Genomic DNA, 17,907 nt, shown 5'->3' with positions numbered 1-17,907 from the left:
TCTTTCCCTTTCATCACTTTAAATATATTCTGCCACTCCCTTCTGGCCTACAGAGTTTCTGCTGAAAAATCAACTGATAGCCTTATGGGTTTTCCCTTGTATATTATTTGTCACTTTTTCCTTGTTGCTTTTAATATTTTTTTCTTGGTATTTAATTTTTTTCAGTCTGATTAATATGTGTTTTGGCATGTTCCTCCTTGGGTTATCCTGTATGGGACTCTCTGTGCTTCCTGGCCTTGAGTGAGTGTTTCCTTTCTCATATTAGGGAAATTTTTGACTATAATTTCTTCAAATATTTTCTCAGGCCCTTTCTCTTTCTCTTCTCCTTCTGGGACCCATATATGCAAATTTTGGTACATTTATTGTTGTCCCAGAGGTCTCTGAGACTGTCCTCAGTTCTTTTAACTCTTTTTTCTTTATTCTGTTTTGTGGCAGTGATTTCCACCATTCTATATTCCAGCTCACTTGTTCATTCTTCTGCCTCAGTTATTCTGCTATTGATTCCTTCTAGTGTATTTTTCATTTCATTTGTTGTATTGTTCATCTCTGTTCTTTAAGTCTTGTAGCTCTTTTTAAACATTTCTTGTATCTTCTGGGTCTGTGCCACCATTCTTTTTCTGAGATTTTGGATCATCTTTAATATTGTTACTCTGAATTCTTTTTTGGGTAGGTTGCCTATGTCCTCTTCATTTAGTTGTTCTTGTGGGTTTTTATCTTTTTCCTTCATCTGAAACATATTTCTCTGTCATCTCATTTTGTCTAACTTTCTGTGTTTGTGGTCTCCTTTCCGCAGGCTGCAGGATCTTAGTTCTTCTTGCTTCTGGTGTCTGCTCCTTGGTGGAAGAGTTTGGTCTGCGGCCTTGTGGAGGTTTCCTGGTGGGAGGGACTGGTGCCTGCCCTCTGGTGGGTGGAGCTGGGTCTTGTCTGTCTGGTGGGCAGGACTGTGTCAAGCAGTATGTTTTGAGGTGGCTGTGAGCTCAGTACTCCTTTAGGCAGCCTGTCTACTGATGGGTGGGGTTGTATTCCTATCCTGCTGGTTGTTTGGCCTGAGATGTTCCAGTGCTGGAGCCTGCATGCTGTTTGTGGGGCTGGGTCTTGGTGCTGAAATTGGAAACTCCAGGAGTGCTTATGCTGATCAGTATTCCCTGAGGTCTCCGCAACCAGTGTCCTTGCTTCCACAGTGAGCCACAGCCGATTTGTGCCTCCCCAGGAGACCTCCCAAGACCCCTAGGTAGGTCTAGCCCAGGTTCCTATGGAGATACTGCTTTGTGCTGGGTCTCCGTGCATATGGGACCCTGTGTGTGCCCTCTAAGAATGGAGTCTCTGTATCCCTCAACTCTGTTGGGCTCCCGCACTCAAGCCCCACTGGCCTTCAAAGCCAAATGCTCTGGTGGCTCTTCCTCCCAATGCCAGAACCTCACACTGTGTTGGAGGGCTATTTTTATGTGAGAACGTCCTTGTGTAGTCTCTGTGTATTTAATATTTTTTGGTTTGAGGACTGTTTTTAGTATGGATGTCTGCCACCTGTTTCCTAGTGTATGCTGGCCGTTATCCCCTTGATAGGAGGTTGTGGTGACCACAGCCTGCACTGGATATTGAGTGAGGCCTCCCCTTTGCTCTGTGATAGTCACAGCCCTGTCAGGGGCAGGGTTTGCTCCCTAGTTCTTGGAGTAGAGGCCCCCAGATCTGTTTTGGAGCTGTATTTCTGATCTGCAGTGCTAGGTAGGCAGGATTGGAGCATTCCCACTGGGAGAGACGCCGCTAAATATTACTCCTCTGAAACTATTCACCTGTGAGCGTGCTCTGTTGTGTCACCTTTTACCCATTGTATGGGCTCACAAATTACATTTTTGTTGTCAGTGCTCGTGGCCCACCTTAACTATGGGTATGCCAGCAATTGATTGGCCCTAGTGTCTCTTTGGCATTGTTTTCACCAGGCCACCACCACAGACCTACTGAAGTCAGGTCCAAGGACTGCAGTAATCATGCACCTGGACCCACTGTTGGAGCTATGGAGGCTGCTCAGACTGTGGCCTAGCCTAATTCCTGAGTGTATGTGCCCACAAACCCTCCACTTGCTAAAGCTAGACCTGTCTCATCTTCGGGAGCACTCATTGTCCTTTCAAATGTTCCATAGGTGCTGAATTTACAAAGCTGGCAGCAGGGGTGTAAATCTGTGGTTCGCACAGCCTCAAGGAGAGATTTCAGCTCTTCTTCCTTAGTCACACAACCCCTGGGGTTCAGCTTTGGTTTCAGCTCCACATCTCCGTGTGGGTCACCCACCGGTGTCTGCTCCTGAGGTTGCCCCAGAGTACATGAGCCTGCCCTGGCGAGAGGGGGCTGGGGCAGCGATTTGGGTATGTGAGCCCACCCAGACAGGTTGGGGGGAGCTGAGGTGGTGACCAGGGCATACAAGTCTGTTCAGGAGGGAGCTCCTCGTAATGCCCATGGAGGCAAGGGCCAGCATGTGGGGAAAGAGGCTGCAATGACAGCCCCGCCCTTCATGTGCCATCCAACAATGATGCTTTGCTTCTCTGGTGCCCCAGGCTTCTTCAATGAATGTTCCCAGTTGAGGAGCTCCTCACTCCCGTCCCTTCAGGCTGTCTCCTCGCATCCAACAACAGACCTCTCCTTGGGTCTGCTCTCCAAACCCCATGTTCCAGCACCCAGCCCCCACCCGCAGTGGCAGACACATGTCTCAGGCTGGGGCGTGCAGGGCTGTGGCATGGACCATCTGTGTAGGTCTCGCTCTGTCCTGCCTGCCACAGACTGGTTGCTGTACTCTCCTTAGAGCCCCTGAAGTTCCCCTTCTGTTCCAGCTGATCTTCCCACTGGTGAGGGGGCTTCCCTGGGTGCAGGAACCTCTCCTCTTCTTCAGCTCCCCACCAGGGGCACTGGTCCCATCCCACTTCCTCTTTTTTTACTTTCTTTCGTCCTACTGAGTTATGCAAGAATCTTTCTTGTCCTTTTAGGTGTCCAAGGTCCTCTGCTAGTGTTTAGAAGGTGCTCTGTGAGAATTGTTCCATTTGTGGATGTATTTGTTGGGAGAGGTGAACTCCATGTCCTCCTACTCTGCCATCTTGACTCCTCCACACCTCATTGTGGTTTTGATTTGCATTTCCCTGATGATTAGTGATGTTAAGCATCTTTTCATCTGCCCGTTGGCCTTCTGCATGTCTGTTTTGGAAAAATGTCTATTCAGGTCTTCTGCCCTTTTTTTAATTGAGTTGCTTGTTTATTTTGATGTTGAGTTGTACGAGTTCTTTGTGTATTTTGGATGTTAATCCCTTATCAGATATATTGTTAGAAATATTTTTTCCCATTCAGTAGAGTGCTTTTTCATTTAGTTGATAGTTTCCTTCTCTATGCAAAAGTTTTTATTTTGATTCCCATTTGTTTAGTTTTTGCTTTTGTTACCCTTGCCTGAGAAGACATATCCAAAAAAAAATATTGATAAGATCAATGTCAAAGAGCATACCACCTATGTTTTCTCCTAGGAGGTTTATGGTTTCAGGTATTGCATTTAAGTCTTTAATCTATTTTATTTTTGTATATGGTGTGAGAAAGTAGTCCAACTTGATTCTTTTGCATGTAGCTGTCCAGTTTTCTCGACACAATTTATGAAGAGGCTGTCTTTTCCTCATTGTGTGTTCTTCTTTTGTTGTAGATTAATTAACCATATAAGCACAGGTTTATTTCTGGACTCTCTATTCTGTTCCATTGATCTATGTGTCTGTTTTTGTGCCAGCTCCTTTGATTACTGTCGCTTTGTAGTACAGTGTTGAAGTCAGGGAGTGTGATACCTCCTGCTTTGCTGTTCTTTCTCAAGATTATTTTAGCTATCTGGGATCTTTCATGTTTCCATACAAATTTTAAAATTATTTGTTGTAGTTTGGTGAAAAATGCCATTGGTATTTTGATAGGGATTGCACTGAATCTGTAGATTGCCTTAGGTAGTATGGTCATTTTAACAGTATTAATTCTTCCAATCCCTGAGCTTAGTATATTTTCCCATTTTTTTTTTGTGGCACCTTCAATTTCTTTCATCTGTGTCTTATAGTTTTCTGAGTATAGATCTTTACCTCTTTATTTAGATTATTCTTAGGTATTTTATTCTTTTTCTTTTGCAATTTTAAATGGGATTTAAATAAATTTTTCTTTCTGCTTGTTCATTGTTAAGTGTTTAGACATGCAACAGATATCTGTATGTTCATTTTGTATCCTACTATTTCTTTCAATGTTAGTAAATAATATTTTGGGAGGATTTTGCCCTGTTAATCTACATTTTCTATATTTTGAAAATTGTAGCATCTATAGTATTGTCCTTTTTTCAATCCTGATGTTGGTTATTTATGCCTTTTGTTATTCTTGATCAGTCTTACCAGGCATTTATCAATTTTGGAAGTTTTAAAAAAACACAACTTTGGATTTTTTGATTTTCTCTGTAGGGTGCTTGTTTTTGTTTCATTAATTTCTGTTCTTTATTATTTTCTCCTCCTTTTATTGTTTTTTCATTATGTTCTTTTTCCAATTTGATATTAATTCTTTGATAATTGATTTTCAGTCTTTCCAGTGTACACATTTTAAGGCAATATATTTCCTTCTAAGCTTGTTGTAGTTGTGTCTCCTAGGTTTAAATATATATTAAATTAGTATTGTTTCATTCAATACCTTGCTATATTTCTCAGTTTCTGAGCTTAACGGCATGTTATGTTTTTGGAATTGATTTCTATCACAAGCACATTGTAATTAGAGAACACACTCTGGTATGACTTCAGTACTTTGGAATTTATTGACATTCGCTTGATGGACCAATATAGGGTTACTTTTTATAAACACACCCATATACCTGAAAATAATGTGTATTCTACAGTTGTTGGGTGAAGTGTTCCATTTGGTCAAGATTATAGTCATATTCTTTAAACTTCTGCATATTTATTGATTCTATATCTTTACTTCTTTTTTCTTCATGTTTTATTACTTGGATGAGATTGATGTGTTAAAAAATCTCACTTGATAATTGTGGATTTCTGTTCTTCCTTGCAGTTCTGTCAATTTTTCTTTTAATACCACGTTATTAGGTACATACTATAATATATGTAATTTTTTATTATACAATGTGGAACTTTATGTGTATACTTAATATATATTCTATATATATTCTGTATATTCTATACATAATAGAACTTTTTTTCCACTTTAAAGACACTCACTTTATCTATGTAATAGTGTTTTCTTGCCTTAGAGAATAATTCTTCTTTTTTATTGTTATAACTATACCAGTTTTCTTCTTAGTGTTTACAGGGTTTAATTAATTTATTTATTTAAAATTTTTATTGGAGTATAGTTGATTTACAATGTTGTATTAAGCGTGGTATTTTAAACAACCTATTTACTATTGTGCTTTCTATATCTTTGTTTTAGATGTGTCTCTTATGAACAACATACAGCTGGAGTTCATAATTTTTGTCCTTTTTACTGGTACATTTTAGCTTCAGAATACATAATCCCTTTCTCTCTCATGTCTAACTTATATGCTATCATACTCTTATTATTGTCACATATTGTAATGAATTTGTTTTTATAAGGGTTTTGTATTGCCCAGGAAGAAGGAAAGAATAGAGTGAATTGGGGAGAGGCAATAAATACTAAGAATGTTTAGAATTGATGAAATACATGAATTCATAGATATAGGAAGACTGATGGATACCTAGAAGGAAAAATTAGAATAAATCCAGAACTAGACTTAGTATAGTAAAACTACAGAATGTTAGACACACATAGGTCTTAAAAGTAGCTAGAGAGAAATGAGAGATCACCAATGAAAGAATGAGAAGAGATTTACCATGGACATCTCAGCAAGCAACAGTGGAAGTTAGAAATCAGTGAAACAGTATTCTCAAGTACAGAGAAAAGATCAACCTTGAATTATGTCCACAACGTGTCTCTCTTTTATGTTGGAGAAATAAGGACATTTTTAGATCAAAAAGTGAAGGAAACATATTTTTCAAGAACACTCAGATATTTAAAGAGTGCAATAGTAGGGTGTAGTGATGCTGTCCAGGTTGTCACAGCGCCTGGCCTGAGTCTCCAGGAATGAATGAGACACCCAGATGGGTTCCAACACTGGGAGCGTGTTTCTTTGCGGCCCTTGATGTGAGACCCAGAGCAGCTCCCTCCATCGACCACGAACTGAAGCAACACAAGGATAACAGCCTTGAAACCGTCACCTGAACATGCATCACTTACCACCGTCACTGTGCTCAGCACCTCACAGCACGGCCGGCACAGAAGAGCCGCCTGAAAAATCATTTTTGAATTGTTCAACAACACCGTGCGGTGAGTGGCATTATTATTATCACGAGTTTACTATTATCACTAGTTTACGGACAAGAACTGTGGGACTCTGAGAGGTTAAGCTACGTGTCAAGGTCGTCATCCAGCAGTGGAGCCAGATGTTCTCGGCCCCAGACCCAGCTCTGTCCTTCTAAGGCTCCTCCAAAACTTTCCATTTCCCACACAACAGCCAGAGGGATCCTGTAAGGATGTCAATTGGATCAAGTGACTCCTCTGCCCTCAAGCCTCCAAGGCTCCCCACCCCACTGGCCAGAAATCAAAAAAAGCATTAAGGGAACCCCAAGGAGAGCCTGGTTCGTGTTCCATTTGGTGGGGGCCTCGGAGAGAGGTGTCTTGATTGACACCTGAGAAATCTGAAGGGTGGGAGATGCAGAGGCCCTGCAGGTAGCGGAAGGGAGGAAGGGGTGGTCGTGTGGGAAGCCGGCACCCCCAAAGGGGCATGGATGCTTCCTGTGGGCCAGCCGTGGGCCACCTAAGAGAAAGCCGTTGTGGGTTAGATCTTGTCCAGGAGGGACACCTGGAAGAGCAAAGAGCCACAGGTCATGCCAGACTCCTATGGCTCTGGGAGAAATGCAAACAGTGAACCAGAAGGAAGTGGTTACCTCCAATTAGTGAACTGCACGTGGGCGACACCTGCTCACGTGGGTGGGCAGAGGAAGGTCTCTGAGGCACTCGCACAAATGCCCACAAAATAAAGAGTCAGCCTTGAGTATCTGCCAGCACCAGAGAGCAAGAAGGCAACCCATGGCAGAACCAACCCAACCGTGATCATTCCTTGTCTTGTCTCCCCAGAACCCCAGGTGACCCCCAACCCTGCAGGTGTCAGAAACAAGGTTAGCCAGCTGGAGGGTTTGGGAAGAAATAGAACACTGGACAATGAGAGAAAGACCCTCTCCCAGCAGCAAACTTCCCACCTGGTAGAGGAGAGACACCTCAGTTAAATCAAGTTTGAGTTTAGAAAATTGCAGGGCCCTAGAGACACTCTTCTCTGTATTGAGACGATTTGCATTACATAAGTGACTTCCAAAAGTCAGACAGCTGCTGGAGCTTTCACCCAGGCACCGAGAAAAACCAGTCCCACTGAATACATTTAAAAGAACAGTGACAGATAAAGTTATTTCACGATGGGAACTCATGAATCATGCATTCGATGCACAAGTTACAAGTGTTCAGAAAACAAAAAAAAAGAAAAGAAAAAAAAAAAGAACACTCAGATAGTTAACAAAAATGATCATGTATAGGGCCACAGAATTCAAAGGCTTGAAATCATACAGAATATGTCCTCTAACCACAATTCTATTAATCTAGAAATTAAAACGTGTTTTTTTAATGAAGGTCTGAAGTTAATACCTTTACTATGAACATTGTTATGCCAATATATTTGAAAGATATAAAAAATATAAAGTGAAGTAGATTAACCAAAACAATCTCAAAACGAATAATTAACCTGAATAGTCCTATTAAGGAGATTGGATCAGCAGTTTAAAATCTTTCAACAAACAAACTTCAGACTCAGATGGTTTTAGATTGGAGTTGCATTTGTAGAAAATCTGTAAGAATCTCCAGATGAGTTAATAAAGTGTTGAGCCGTTTAGTAAGGTTGATATATAATCATTACACAGAAAAAATTACTAGTCTTAAACATCTGCAACAAGCTATTAGAAAATGTAATTTTAACAATATACCATTTATGTGAAAATGCTAGTTCTCTCCAAATTGATATACATATTCACACATTGTTGCTGGGAGTTTAAATTGGTGCATGTACTTTGGAAAACAATGTTGTTATCTTGTAAAGTTGCACATGCAATGTGCAATTTCAGGTCTGGGTATAGAGAAATTTATACATTTATATCAGGAGACAATGTTTTTGAGAATAGTCACACCATTATCGTGTGTATTATCTCCAAGTTGAATACAATTCAGTGTCTGTGAACAGTTGAGTACATAAATAAACCATGGTATATTCATACAATGGAACACTACTCTGCAGAGAAAATGAAGGAACTATACACACATAAATATGTAAAACCTACTGCTGAGTGAAAATGCAAGACAGAAAAATATACATACTAAGAAAACATTTATATAGAGTCTGAAACAAAAAACTCTGAAATACTGATATATCATTATGCAGTAAAGCTATAAAAAAGGGGAAGGGACTCATGAATATTAAATTAAGAATCTTTGTTACACTTGAGGGGGCAGAAGGGGAAACTAATGAACAGAGGCGTTCAGAAGCCTTTATCAACATTGATAATGTTCTGTGTTTTAAAGTTGGTGATTGTGGGACTTCCCTGATGGTCCAGTGGCTAAAACTCTTTGCTCCCAATGTAGGGGGGCTGGGTTTGATCTCTAGTCAGGAAACTAGATCCCACATGCCCCAACTAAGAGTTTGCATGCTACAACTAAAGATCCTGCATGCTGCAACTAAAGGACCCATGTGCCGAAACTAAAGGTTCCTCACACCTCAACTAAAAGATCCCACATGCAGCAATGAAGATCCCACATGCTGCAACTAAGACCCAGCACAGCCAAATAAATAAATATTAAGAAAAATAAAGTTAGTGGTTCTTTCATGGGTACAGAATACAGTCTGTTTCATTATTAAGTTACTCATGCCTCCCTTCCCCAGTTCCTGTTACTGTCCTCTACCCCCTCCTCAATTCTAATTCAGTCCTAATGCCATAAGTGATTCTGGAGAGTGGGTGCTAATTAAAGATCCCCTTTTTTAAAATATTTATTTTTTATTTATTTTATTTTTGGCTGCATCAGGTCTCAGCTGTGGCACACGGGATCTATTGTTGCGGTGCGCAGGCTCTAGAGCACGTGGGTTCTGTAGTTGCAGTATGTGGGCTCTCCAGTTGTGGCCTGTGTGCTCAATAGTTACAGTGCACAGGCTTAGTCACCCTGAGGCATGTGGGATCTTAGTTCTCTGACCAGGGATCGAACCCACATCCCCTGCACTGGTAGGCGGATTCTTAACATTGGACCACCAGGGAAGTCCTAAGGTCCTCTTTCTTTTGATAATTATTATATTAGTAAATATTTGTACAAAATATATGGAAAAAATAGAAATTGAACGTGTTGATTCTTTATAGAAAATTAATCTCAGTAATACTGAGTGTGCTTTTTAATGGAATCCATTTTAACTGTTTTTCTTTAGTTGCTTGTGTTTTTAGTGTCATATGTAAGGATCCATTGCCAAATCTATTGTCATGAATTTTAACTCCTATTTTCTTCTAAGAGTTTTTGGATTTAGCTATTACATTTAGATCTTTAATCTATTTTGAGTTATTTTTGTAATGTGATATGAGGTAAGAGTCCAACTTTATTCTTTTCCATGGGCTTATTATTTGTCTTTACCACATTTGTTAGAAACTGTTCTTTCTCCATTGAATTGTTTTGTCATTCTTATTGTTAGAAGCTATTCTTTCTCCATTGAATTGTCTTGTCATTCTAAGTTAACCATACTTGTATGGCTTTATTTTTGGACTTCCTATTCTATTCCATTGATCCATACGTTTACCTTATGTCAGTACCACGCTGTTTTGATTATTGTAGCTTTGTAGTGAGTTTTAAAATTGGGGATTATGTGTCCTCCAACATTGTTCTTTTTCAAGATTGTTTTGGCTATCCAGGGTCCCTGGGAATTCCTTGTAAACTTTAGGATCAATTTGTTCCGACAAAAGGCAGTTGGAATTTGGGTAGAGATTGCAATGAATCTTTTCACTCTATTGATAATGTTCAAGGGGACACTATCAAAGGATGAAAGGACACTATCAAGGGAGTGAAAAGACAAGCCAAAAAATTGGAAAAAATATTTGCAAATCATTATTTGGTAATGATCTATAATCCAGAATATGTAAAGAATATTTACAATTCAGCAACAAAAGCCAGTCACTGAAGAACAAATACTGCATGACACCTAAAATAGTCAAACACACAGAAGCAGAAATTAGAAAAGTAAATACCAGGGACTAGGAGGGAGGGGGAAATGGTGAGTTGTTCTTCAATTTGCTTAGGTTTCAGTTATGCAAGATAAAGTAGTTCTAGAGATCTGCTGTACTACATAGTGCCTGTAGTCAACAATTCTGTATTGTTTACTTAAAGCAGTCTACAGATTCAATGCAATCTCTATCAAATTACCAATGGCATTTTTCACAGAAATAGAACAAAAATTTTTACAATTTGTATGGAAACAAAGGACCCCGAATAGCCGAAGCAATCTTGAGAAAGAAAACTGGAGCTGGAGGAATCAGGCTGCCTGACTTCAGACTATACTACAAAGCTACAGTAATCAAGACAGTATGGTACTGGCACAAAAACAGTAATATAGATAAATGGAACAGGATAGAAAGCCCAGAGATAAACCCACACACCTGTGGTCAACTAATCTATGAAAAAGGAGGCAAGAATATACAATGGAGAAAAGACAGCCTCTTCAATAAGTGGTGCTGGGAAAACTGGACAGCTACATGTAAAACAATGAAATTGGAACACTCCCTAACACCATACACAAAAATATACTCAAAAAGGATTAAAGACCTAAATGTAAGGCCAGACAGTATAAAACTCTTAGAGGAAAACATAGGCAGAACACTCTTTGACATAAATCACAGCAAGATCTTTTTGGACACCCCTTCTAGAATAATGAAAATTAAAACAAAAATAAACAAATGGGACCTAGTTAAACTTAAAAGCTTGTGCACAGCAAAGGAAACCATAAACAAGACCAAAAGACAACCCTCAGAATGGGAGAAAATATTTGCAAATGAAGCAACTGACAAGGGATTAATCTCCAAAATATACCAATAGCTTATGCAGCTCAATATCCAGACAAACAACCCAATCAAAAGTGGGCAGAAGACCTAAATAGGCTTTTCTCCAACGAAAACATACAGATGGCCAAGAGGCACATGAAAAGCTGCTCAGCATCACTAATTATTAGAGAAATGCAAATCTAAACCACCATGAGGTATCACCTCACACTGTTCAAAATGTCCATCATCAAAAAATCTACAATCAATAAATGCTGAAGAGGGTGTGGAGAAAACGGAACCCTTTTACACCTTTGGTTGGAATGTAAATTGATACAGCCACTATGGAGAACAGTATGGAGGTTCCTTAAAAAACTAAAAATACAGCTACCATATGACCCAGCAATCGCACTACTGGGTATATACCCTGAGAAAACCATAATTCCAAAAGATGCATGCACCCCAGTGTGCATTTCAGCACTATTTACAATAGCCAGGTCGTGGAAGCAACCTAAGTGTCCATCAACAGAGAAATGGATAAAGAAGATGTGGGACAATGGAATATTACTCAGCCATAAAAAGGAATGAAGTTGTGCCATTCGCAGAGACGTGGATGGACCTAGAAACTGTCATACAGAGTGAAGTAAGTTAGAAAGAGAAAAACAAATGTTGTATATTAACGCATGTATATGGAATTTAGAAAAATGGTGCAAATGAACCTATTTGCAAAGCAGAAATAGAGACACAGTTGTAGAGGACAAATGTATGGACACTAAGAGAGGGGTGAGATGGATTGGGAGATTGGGACTGATGTATGTACACTACTATGTATGAAGTGTTTGGCTGGTGAGTACCTACTGTATAGCACAAGGGGGAAAAAAAGAAGGTACAATCTGCTTGCAGGACATATATTAAGTTAGCCTTAAAAATACATTACAGTATACATTACTTGCAGACAAGTACTGTTTGATTCCACTTCTACAAGGTACCTAGAATAGTCAAATTCATAGAGTCAGAAAGTACATTGGTAGATGCCAGGGGCTGGGGGTTAGAGGGAGTGGGGAGGGAGAATGGGAAGTTAATGTTTAAAGGGGACAGAGTTTCAGTTTAGGAAAATGAAATATTCGGGAGATGGATGATGGTGAGAGTTGCACAACAGTGTGAATGTACTTATTGCCATTGAACCATACAGTTAAATATGGTTAAAATAGTATGTTTTATATCATGTGACTTTTACCACAATAAAAACATTTAAAAAATGTATCAGGGTTAGGAGGATAGGAAGAAATAGGCATCAGTTAAAAAGAACCTGAACACTATCTATTAGAAGGAATAAATATGCACAAAATTAAAAAAAATTTGTTGAGAGTAGTCTCATGTAAGTGTTCTTATGACAAAAAAAATGGGACAGAAGGAAACTTTTGAAGATGATGGATATGTCTATTACCTTGATTTTGGCGATGATTTCATGGGTGTATGCATTTGTCCAATCTCATCACACTGTATACATTAAATATGTAGAGTTTTTTTGCATATGTTATACCTCAATAAAGCTTTTTTTTTTGAAAAAATGATTTTTCTTTGAATCGCATGTGTGTTCTGTCCAAATGCAATAGTTACTTATTGTAATAAAATAGCAAACTGAGACTAAATAAATATTGTTGAAAAATTCATTAAAAATAAAAATATGGCTGCTTTTAAAATATTACTTGTCAAGACTAATATGTATTTTAGGGAAAAAGATAGATATTGTGAAAAATAAAGCACATCTCACCATATGAAAACTGTAAGTAAAATGATCCAACTATAATATCTATGAATAAATCATCTTTTAAGAGTCACAAAACCACAAAATGAATACAGAATATTTTCAAGTAATCCACAGAATTTATTAATGTTCATGCTGTTTTCTTTATTCAAAGGTCAATAAATTAGAGTTAGAACTAGAAGGTGCCAAACAAAAATTTAAAGAAATGACTGACAGCTATCAGAAAGAAATTGAGGACAAAAAGCTATTAGAAGAAAATCTTTTGAGAGAGGTAGGAAAAACTAAATATGTTTGAGAAGTTGTTATACTAAAACCCTATATTTGTATGTTTGCATTTTAAGAGAAAAGTAATAATTCTTACTTTTAATATTATGATTCTTTAGAAGATTTAATAAATTTATACTAGGGATAATTAATTAGCTTTTTAAATAGAAGCTAAAAATATCATTGTTATTCTAAGTATTTGAGTATTGGGTAGTATATAATCATTTTGAAAAGATTAAATGATCTTTACAGTGTTATACTGTCATTCACTTAGTAGAAGACCCTAACTAAAATAAACCAAAACAATAATGTATTTTCTACTTGGCTTTCCTAATTTCCTGGTGTTTGATTTCTGTATTTTAACTTAAATTTAACATTTAAGTTAAATTTGTTTTTTGTGCATTACTTTTAAAAAACTTTAAATTTATTTGATAGGTTGAGAAAGCAAAAGTAATAGCTGATGAAGCAGTAAAATTACAGAAAGAAATTGATATACGATGTCAACATAAAATAGCTGAAATGGTAGCACTTATGGAAAAACATAAGGTAATTTTTTTCCTGTTGTGTAATGAAAATTATTAATTGGAGCCATATTTATGCATAAAAATGGTAAAATATAGCATTCTGATTTGTCAGAGAAAATTATTGTCTATGCAACAATGACTAATCATAGCTGGAATACTCTTGATCTCTCATTTCTCCAAGTTCAAGTCTTAACCACATGAAGCTGAGCCTGGGGGTCACTTCCTTGAGGAAGTCTCTCCTTATTGTCTTGATGGATAAACGTAATCACTCTTTTCCTCAATTTTCATAGTAGTCTCTTACAGACCCTTCCACCTTGTAGTTATTTAAATACATACCCAGGATACGTATTTAAATAAATATAATATAACTATAAATATAATATTTTTATCCTTTACCTGTGTCTAACACATACTAGGCTAAACAATAATAAATAGACGAAAGACAATGTTTGTTGTGTTTGTGAATGTGCTCTATTTTTTATTGTTGTTTGAAAGTAATCTTTCTCTTAGGGAATTAAGCCCTATACTCTTCAAGATTTGGAGAGGAAGTGGGCTATACCTATCAATTAATCTTTATAAGTTGTTGTTAGGATATTATTATGAAGTAACCAATGAGGATTTAAAAAAATATTTTAAGTAATATTGTGAACTCATAGATTTAAGCATATTTCGTATGTCTTAATCCAGTACAGTTTTGATCCTTGTTGACACTTAAATTGTCCCAACTTTGGCCAGTGGGAGCCTCTTTGAACTGGTTGGCAGGTCCCTTTGATTTGACCCTAATAATCTGTGACAACTTTCTTGCTTTCTGTTATGACAAAATGTTCAAGACTCATTTTGTATTCCCTGCACAAGATCTGGAATCAGCCGTTTTTTGAAGAGGTCCTGTGTTTCTAGCCTTTTTATAAATTACGAAATTCAGTGTCTCTAATTTAAAAAATTATTTCTTGCTCTTGGGTTATTTCCAAGACAGTTATCTATGTTTCATTGTTCTTATTGTTAGAATTTAAAAATGTAGTTGAAAAAATTAAAAAATAGCTCAGATATCTATTACTGAATTCATAAACATCATTTTTTATAAATATTAAATGCATAAGGATACCAGTCGTATTAAAATGTAATCTTTTGGGCTTCTAATATACTTAAAATGGTTTCTCTTTTTAATATAGCACCAATATGATAAAATTGTTGAAGAAAGAGACTCAGAATTAGGACTTTATAAGAGCAAAGAACAAGAACAGTCATCAGTGAAAGCATCTTTGGTGAGAACAAATAGCAGTAGAAGCCAATTTTCATGTCAGCATGGCTGGTAGTAAAGAATAATAAATAAAACCATAATTTTGAACTATAGAATCAAATAATCATAAATCTGAAATGGATGTTATAGATCTTATAGGTAGGTGGTTTTCTAATCATTTTTTTGGTAAAACGAACTCTGTTTTTCAAATGAAAAGTTATAAACTCCAGTTATGAATAAGTTTTGAGCTCTGATTGAGGTTGGGAAAGGAGGAGTGAGATAGATTGGAAGAGAATGAGAAGGAGAGATATACATAGTGTTAAACATTTCTTTAGAGCAAACTATACAAAATTTGTCTAAATGAAATATTTAGTTATATTCAACTAGGAGCCTTCATATCAGTAGGGTTTTAAAAAGTGTATATATTTCATGAGTGAATTTATTTCTCTGTAAAACTAAATTGTTTTTGAAACACTAGTTTGAATTTTTATTGTCTTAAGAAATATATGGATGCACTTATAAGCTTCATGTTCCTTTTTCTTTAGGAGACTGAACTATCCAATCTCAAAAATGAACTTTGTTCTGCTAAGAAACAACTTGAAATAGAAAGAGAAGAAAAAGTAGGTTTTGTGGCATTATAGATAAAGTAATTTTAAGTTTTAGGTATAACTTAAGTTTTTATAAACATGTTATGTTAGAAAATAATAGGATAAATTTGAGTAAGGATTAAAAATATAATTTTCCCCATTAGCTTTTATTTCAGAAGTATTTAGCATATTCCCTTGTTTAAATATTAAAGATATATAAATATAAGTATACTTTAAGAGTAGGAGAGCTTTCAGATATAAATATTTGAGAAATATTATTTCATATATTATAAAGTACTTATGTATTTGTATGTGTTTTTTAGCTATTGATCATGTTTCAGAAAAAAAATAATGCCTTATATTTGTATAGTGTTTTGGAATTTACAAAGTGAATTGACTCGCACTTTAAAATGACAAATACTTTTTTGTTTCTATATGACAACTCACTGTGCTGAGTATACTACTTATATATAATTTAATCTTTATTACAGTTCTATAAACAATACTTATTATTATCTCCATTTTTATAGAGGTTAGCTTATTTATTCAGGATCACATAGTAAAAAAATAGAATGGCTTAGAATTCAAATCTAGGTTTATTTTTCATGATTCCAAATCCTCCTCCCTAATCACTCTGCAACATGCCTAGGTAACATGCAATTTCAATTTCAAACCTCTGTGCATTTGTTCACTTTGTTTCCTGCATTTAATTTCTTTCTTCCTTTCTCCACCTATGGAAAACTTCACATATCTTTTATCTTGCAAAGGTAAGCTGACTGTATATAAGTATTCTCATAGTATTTTGCTCTAATATTAAAATAGTTATGTCACTCTGTGCCCCATTATGTTTCAAGTTCCTCAAGGGCTGGGGTTATGTCTATTTATCTTTGTCTTTCCTTTATTTGAGCATAGTGCTTTGAAAATTTTGTTTTTGACAAATGTTTGTCAAAGAAATGACTAAATGGCTTTTACTTCACCTGTAATTGTAGGATACATATTTACCTTTATCCTACTGTTTTAGTAAAAGAGGAATAATACTTCCTTGTATTAAACCACTCCTAATGTTCTTTCTTCTAGGTTCTTTTTCCAATTTTATTGAGATATAATTGACAGCACTGTATAAGTTAAGGTGTACAGCATGATTTGCCTTACATATATTGTAAAATGATAACCACAATAAGTTTAGTTAACATCCATCATCTCATATAGATTAAGAAAAAGAAAGACAAAGAAAAAAAAAGGTTTTTTCCTTGTGATGAGAACTCTTAGGATTTACTCTCTTAGCAACTTTCAAATGTACCATACAGTAGTGTCAATGATAGTCGTCATGTTATACATTACATCCCTAGTACTTGTCTTATAACTGGATGTTTGTGCCTTTTGACCACCTTCATCCAGTTCCCCATCTCCCCAAACCCTGCATCTTGTAACCATAACTCTAATCCTCTTCTCTGTGAATTTAGTTGTGTTTTGTTTGTTTTTTCAGATTCCACATATAAGTGATATCATATAGTATTTGTCTTTCTCTGTCTATTTCAGTTAGCATAATGCTCTCAAGGTCTAACCATGTTGTTACAAATGAAAGGATTTCCTTCTTTTTACACCTGAATAATACTCCATTGTATATATATACTGCACTTTCTCTATCCATTCTTCGTCTGTGGACACTCAGGTTGTTTCCATGTATTGGATGTTGTGAATAATGCTACATGGGGGTGCAGATACCTCTTCAACATAATAATTTCATTTCCTTTGGATGTAGTCTCAGAAGTAGAATTGCTGACTTGTATGGCAGTTCTATTTTTAATTTTTTGAAGAATCTTTATACTGTTTTCTGTAGGGGCTGAACCAATTTACATTCCCATCTGTAGTGCACAAGGGTTCTTTTTTTCCTCTGCATCCATGCCAGCATTTATCTCTTGTTTTATTTGATAATAGCCATTCCAACAAACATGAGGTAATATATCTCATAGTACTTTTGATTTGCAGTTCCCTGATGATTAGTGATGTTGAATACCTTTTCATTTACTTGTTGGCCATTTATATATCTTCTTTGGAAAAATGCCTACTCAGGTCCTTTAGCAATTTTTAAATTGGATTGTTTGGCTTTTGGCTATTGAATTATATGAGTTCTTTATATGTTTTTGACATTAACCCTTTATCACATATATGGTTTGCAAATATTTGGCAGTGTTTTGCATAGTTGGGGAAGCTAGGTGCTTACTTTCATGGTCTCACTTTTCCCCATGGGAAAAATTGCTCACTTAACAGGTTCTCTCTGGGAACTGTGCTGTACTGTCTTGGGAGAAGGGGTGATGTGGGTAAAATGAAACCATTCTTCTTATCTTCTTCAGTGTGTTCAATCTGGGATTTTTTTTTTTTTTTTTTTTTTTTTTTTTTTCTTTTTTGG

At 36.6% G+C, this 17,907-nt stretch overlaps 1 protein-coding gene across 1 annotated transcript in view; it reads left to right on the top strand.

The window, feature by feature from the left end:
- Positions 1-17,907, top strand: part of SYCP1 (synaptonemal complex protein 1) — a gene marked incomplete at its 5' end in the record, with an annotated part of 82,423 nt that overhangs the window by 27,270 nt on the left and 37,246 nt on the right. Inside the window, 4 exons of the mRNA XM_007454791.1 lie at positions 13,040-13,156; positions 13,585-13,695; positions 14,843-14,935; positions 15,456-15,530. Of these exons, the coding sequence (XP_007454853.1) occupies positions 13,040-13,156; positions 13,585-13,695; positions 14,843-14,935; positions 15,456-15,530 (396 nt within the window). The remainder of the gene's footprint in view (positions 1-13,039; positions 13,157-13,584; positions 13,696-14,842; positions 14,936-15,455; positions 15,531-17,907) is intronic.

The sequence above is a fragment of the Lipotes vexillifer genome, unplaced genomic scaffold, assembly GCF_000442215.2.
Source record: "Lipotes vexillifer unplaced genomic scaffold, Lipotes_vexillifer_v1.1 scaffold998, whole genome shotgun sequence".
Lineage (NCBI taxonomy): Eukaryota > Metazoa > Chordata > Mammalia > Artiodactyla > Lipotidae > Lipotes > Lipotes vexillifer.
Note: the sequence above shows the minus strand (reverse complement) of the source record. Positions and strands in the feature narration are given on the sequence as shown.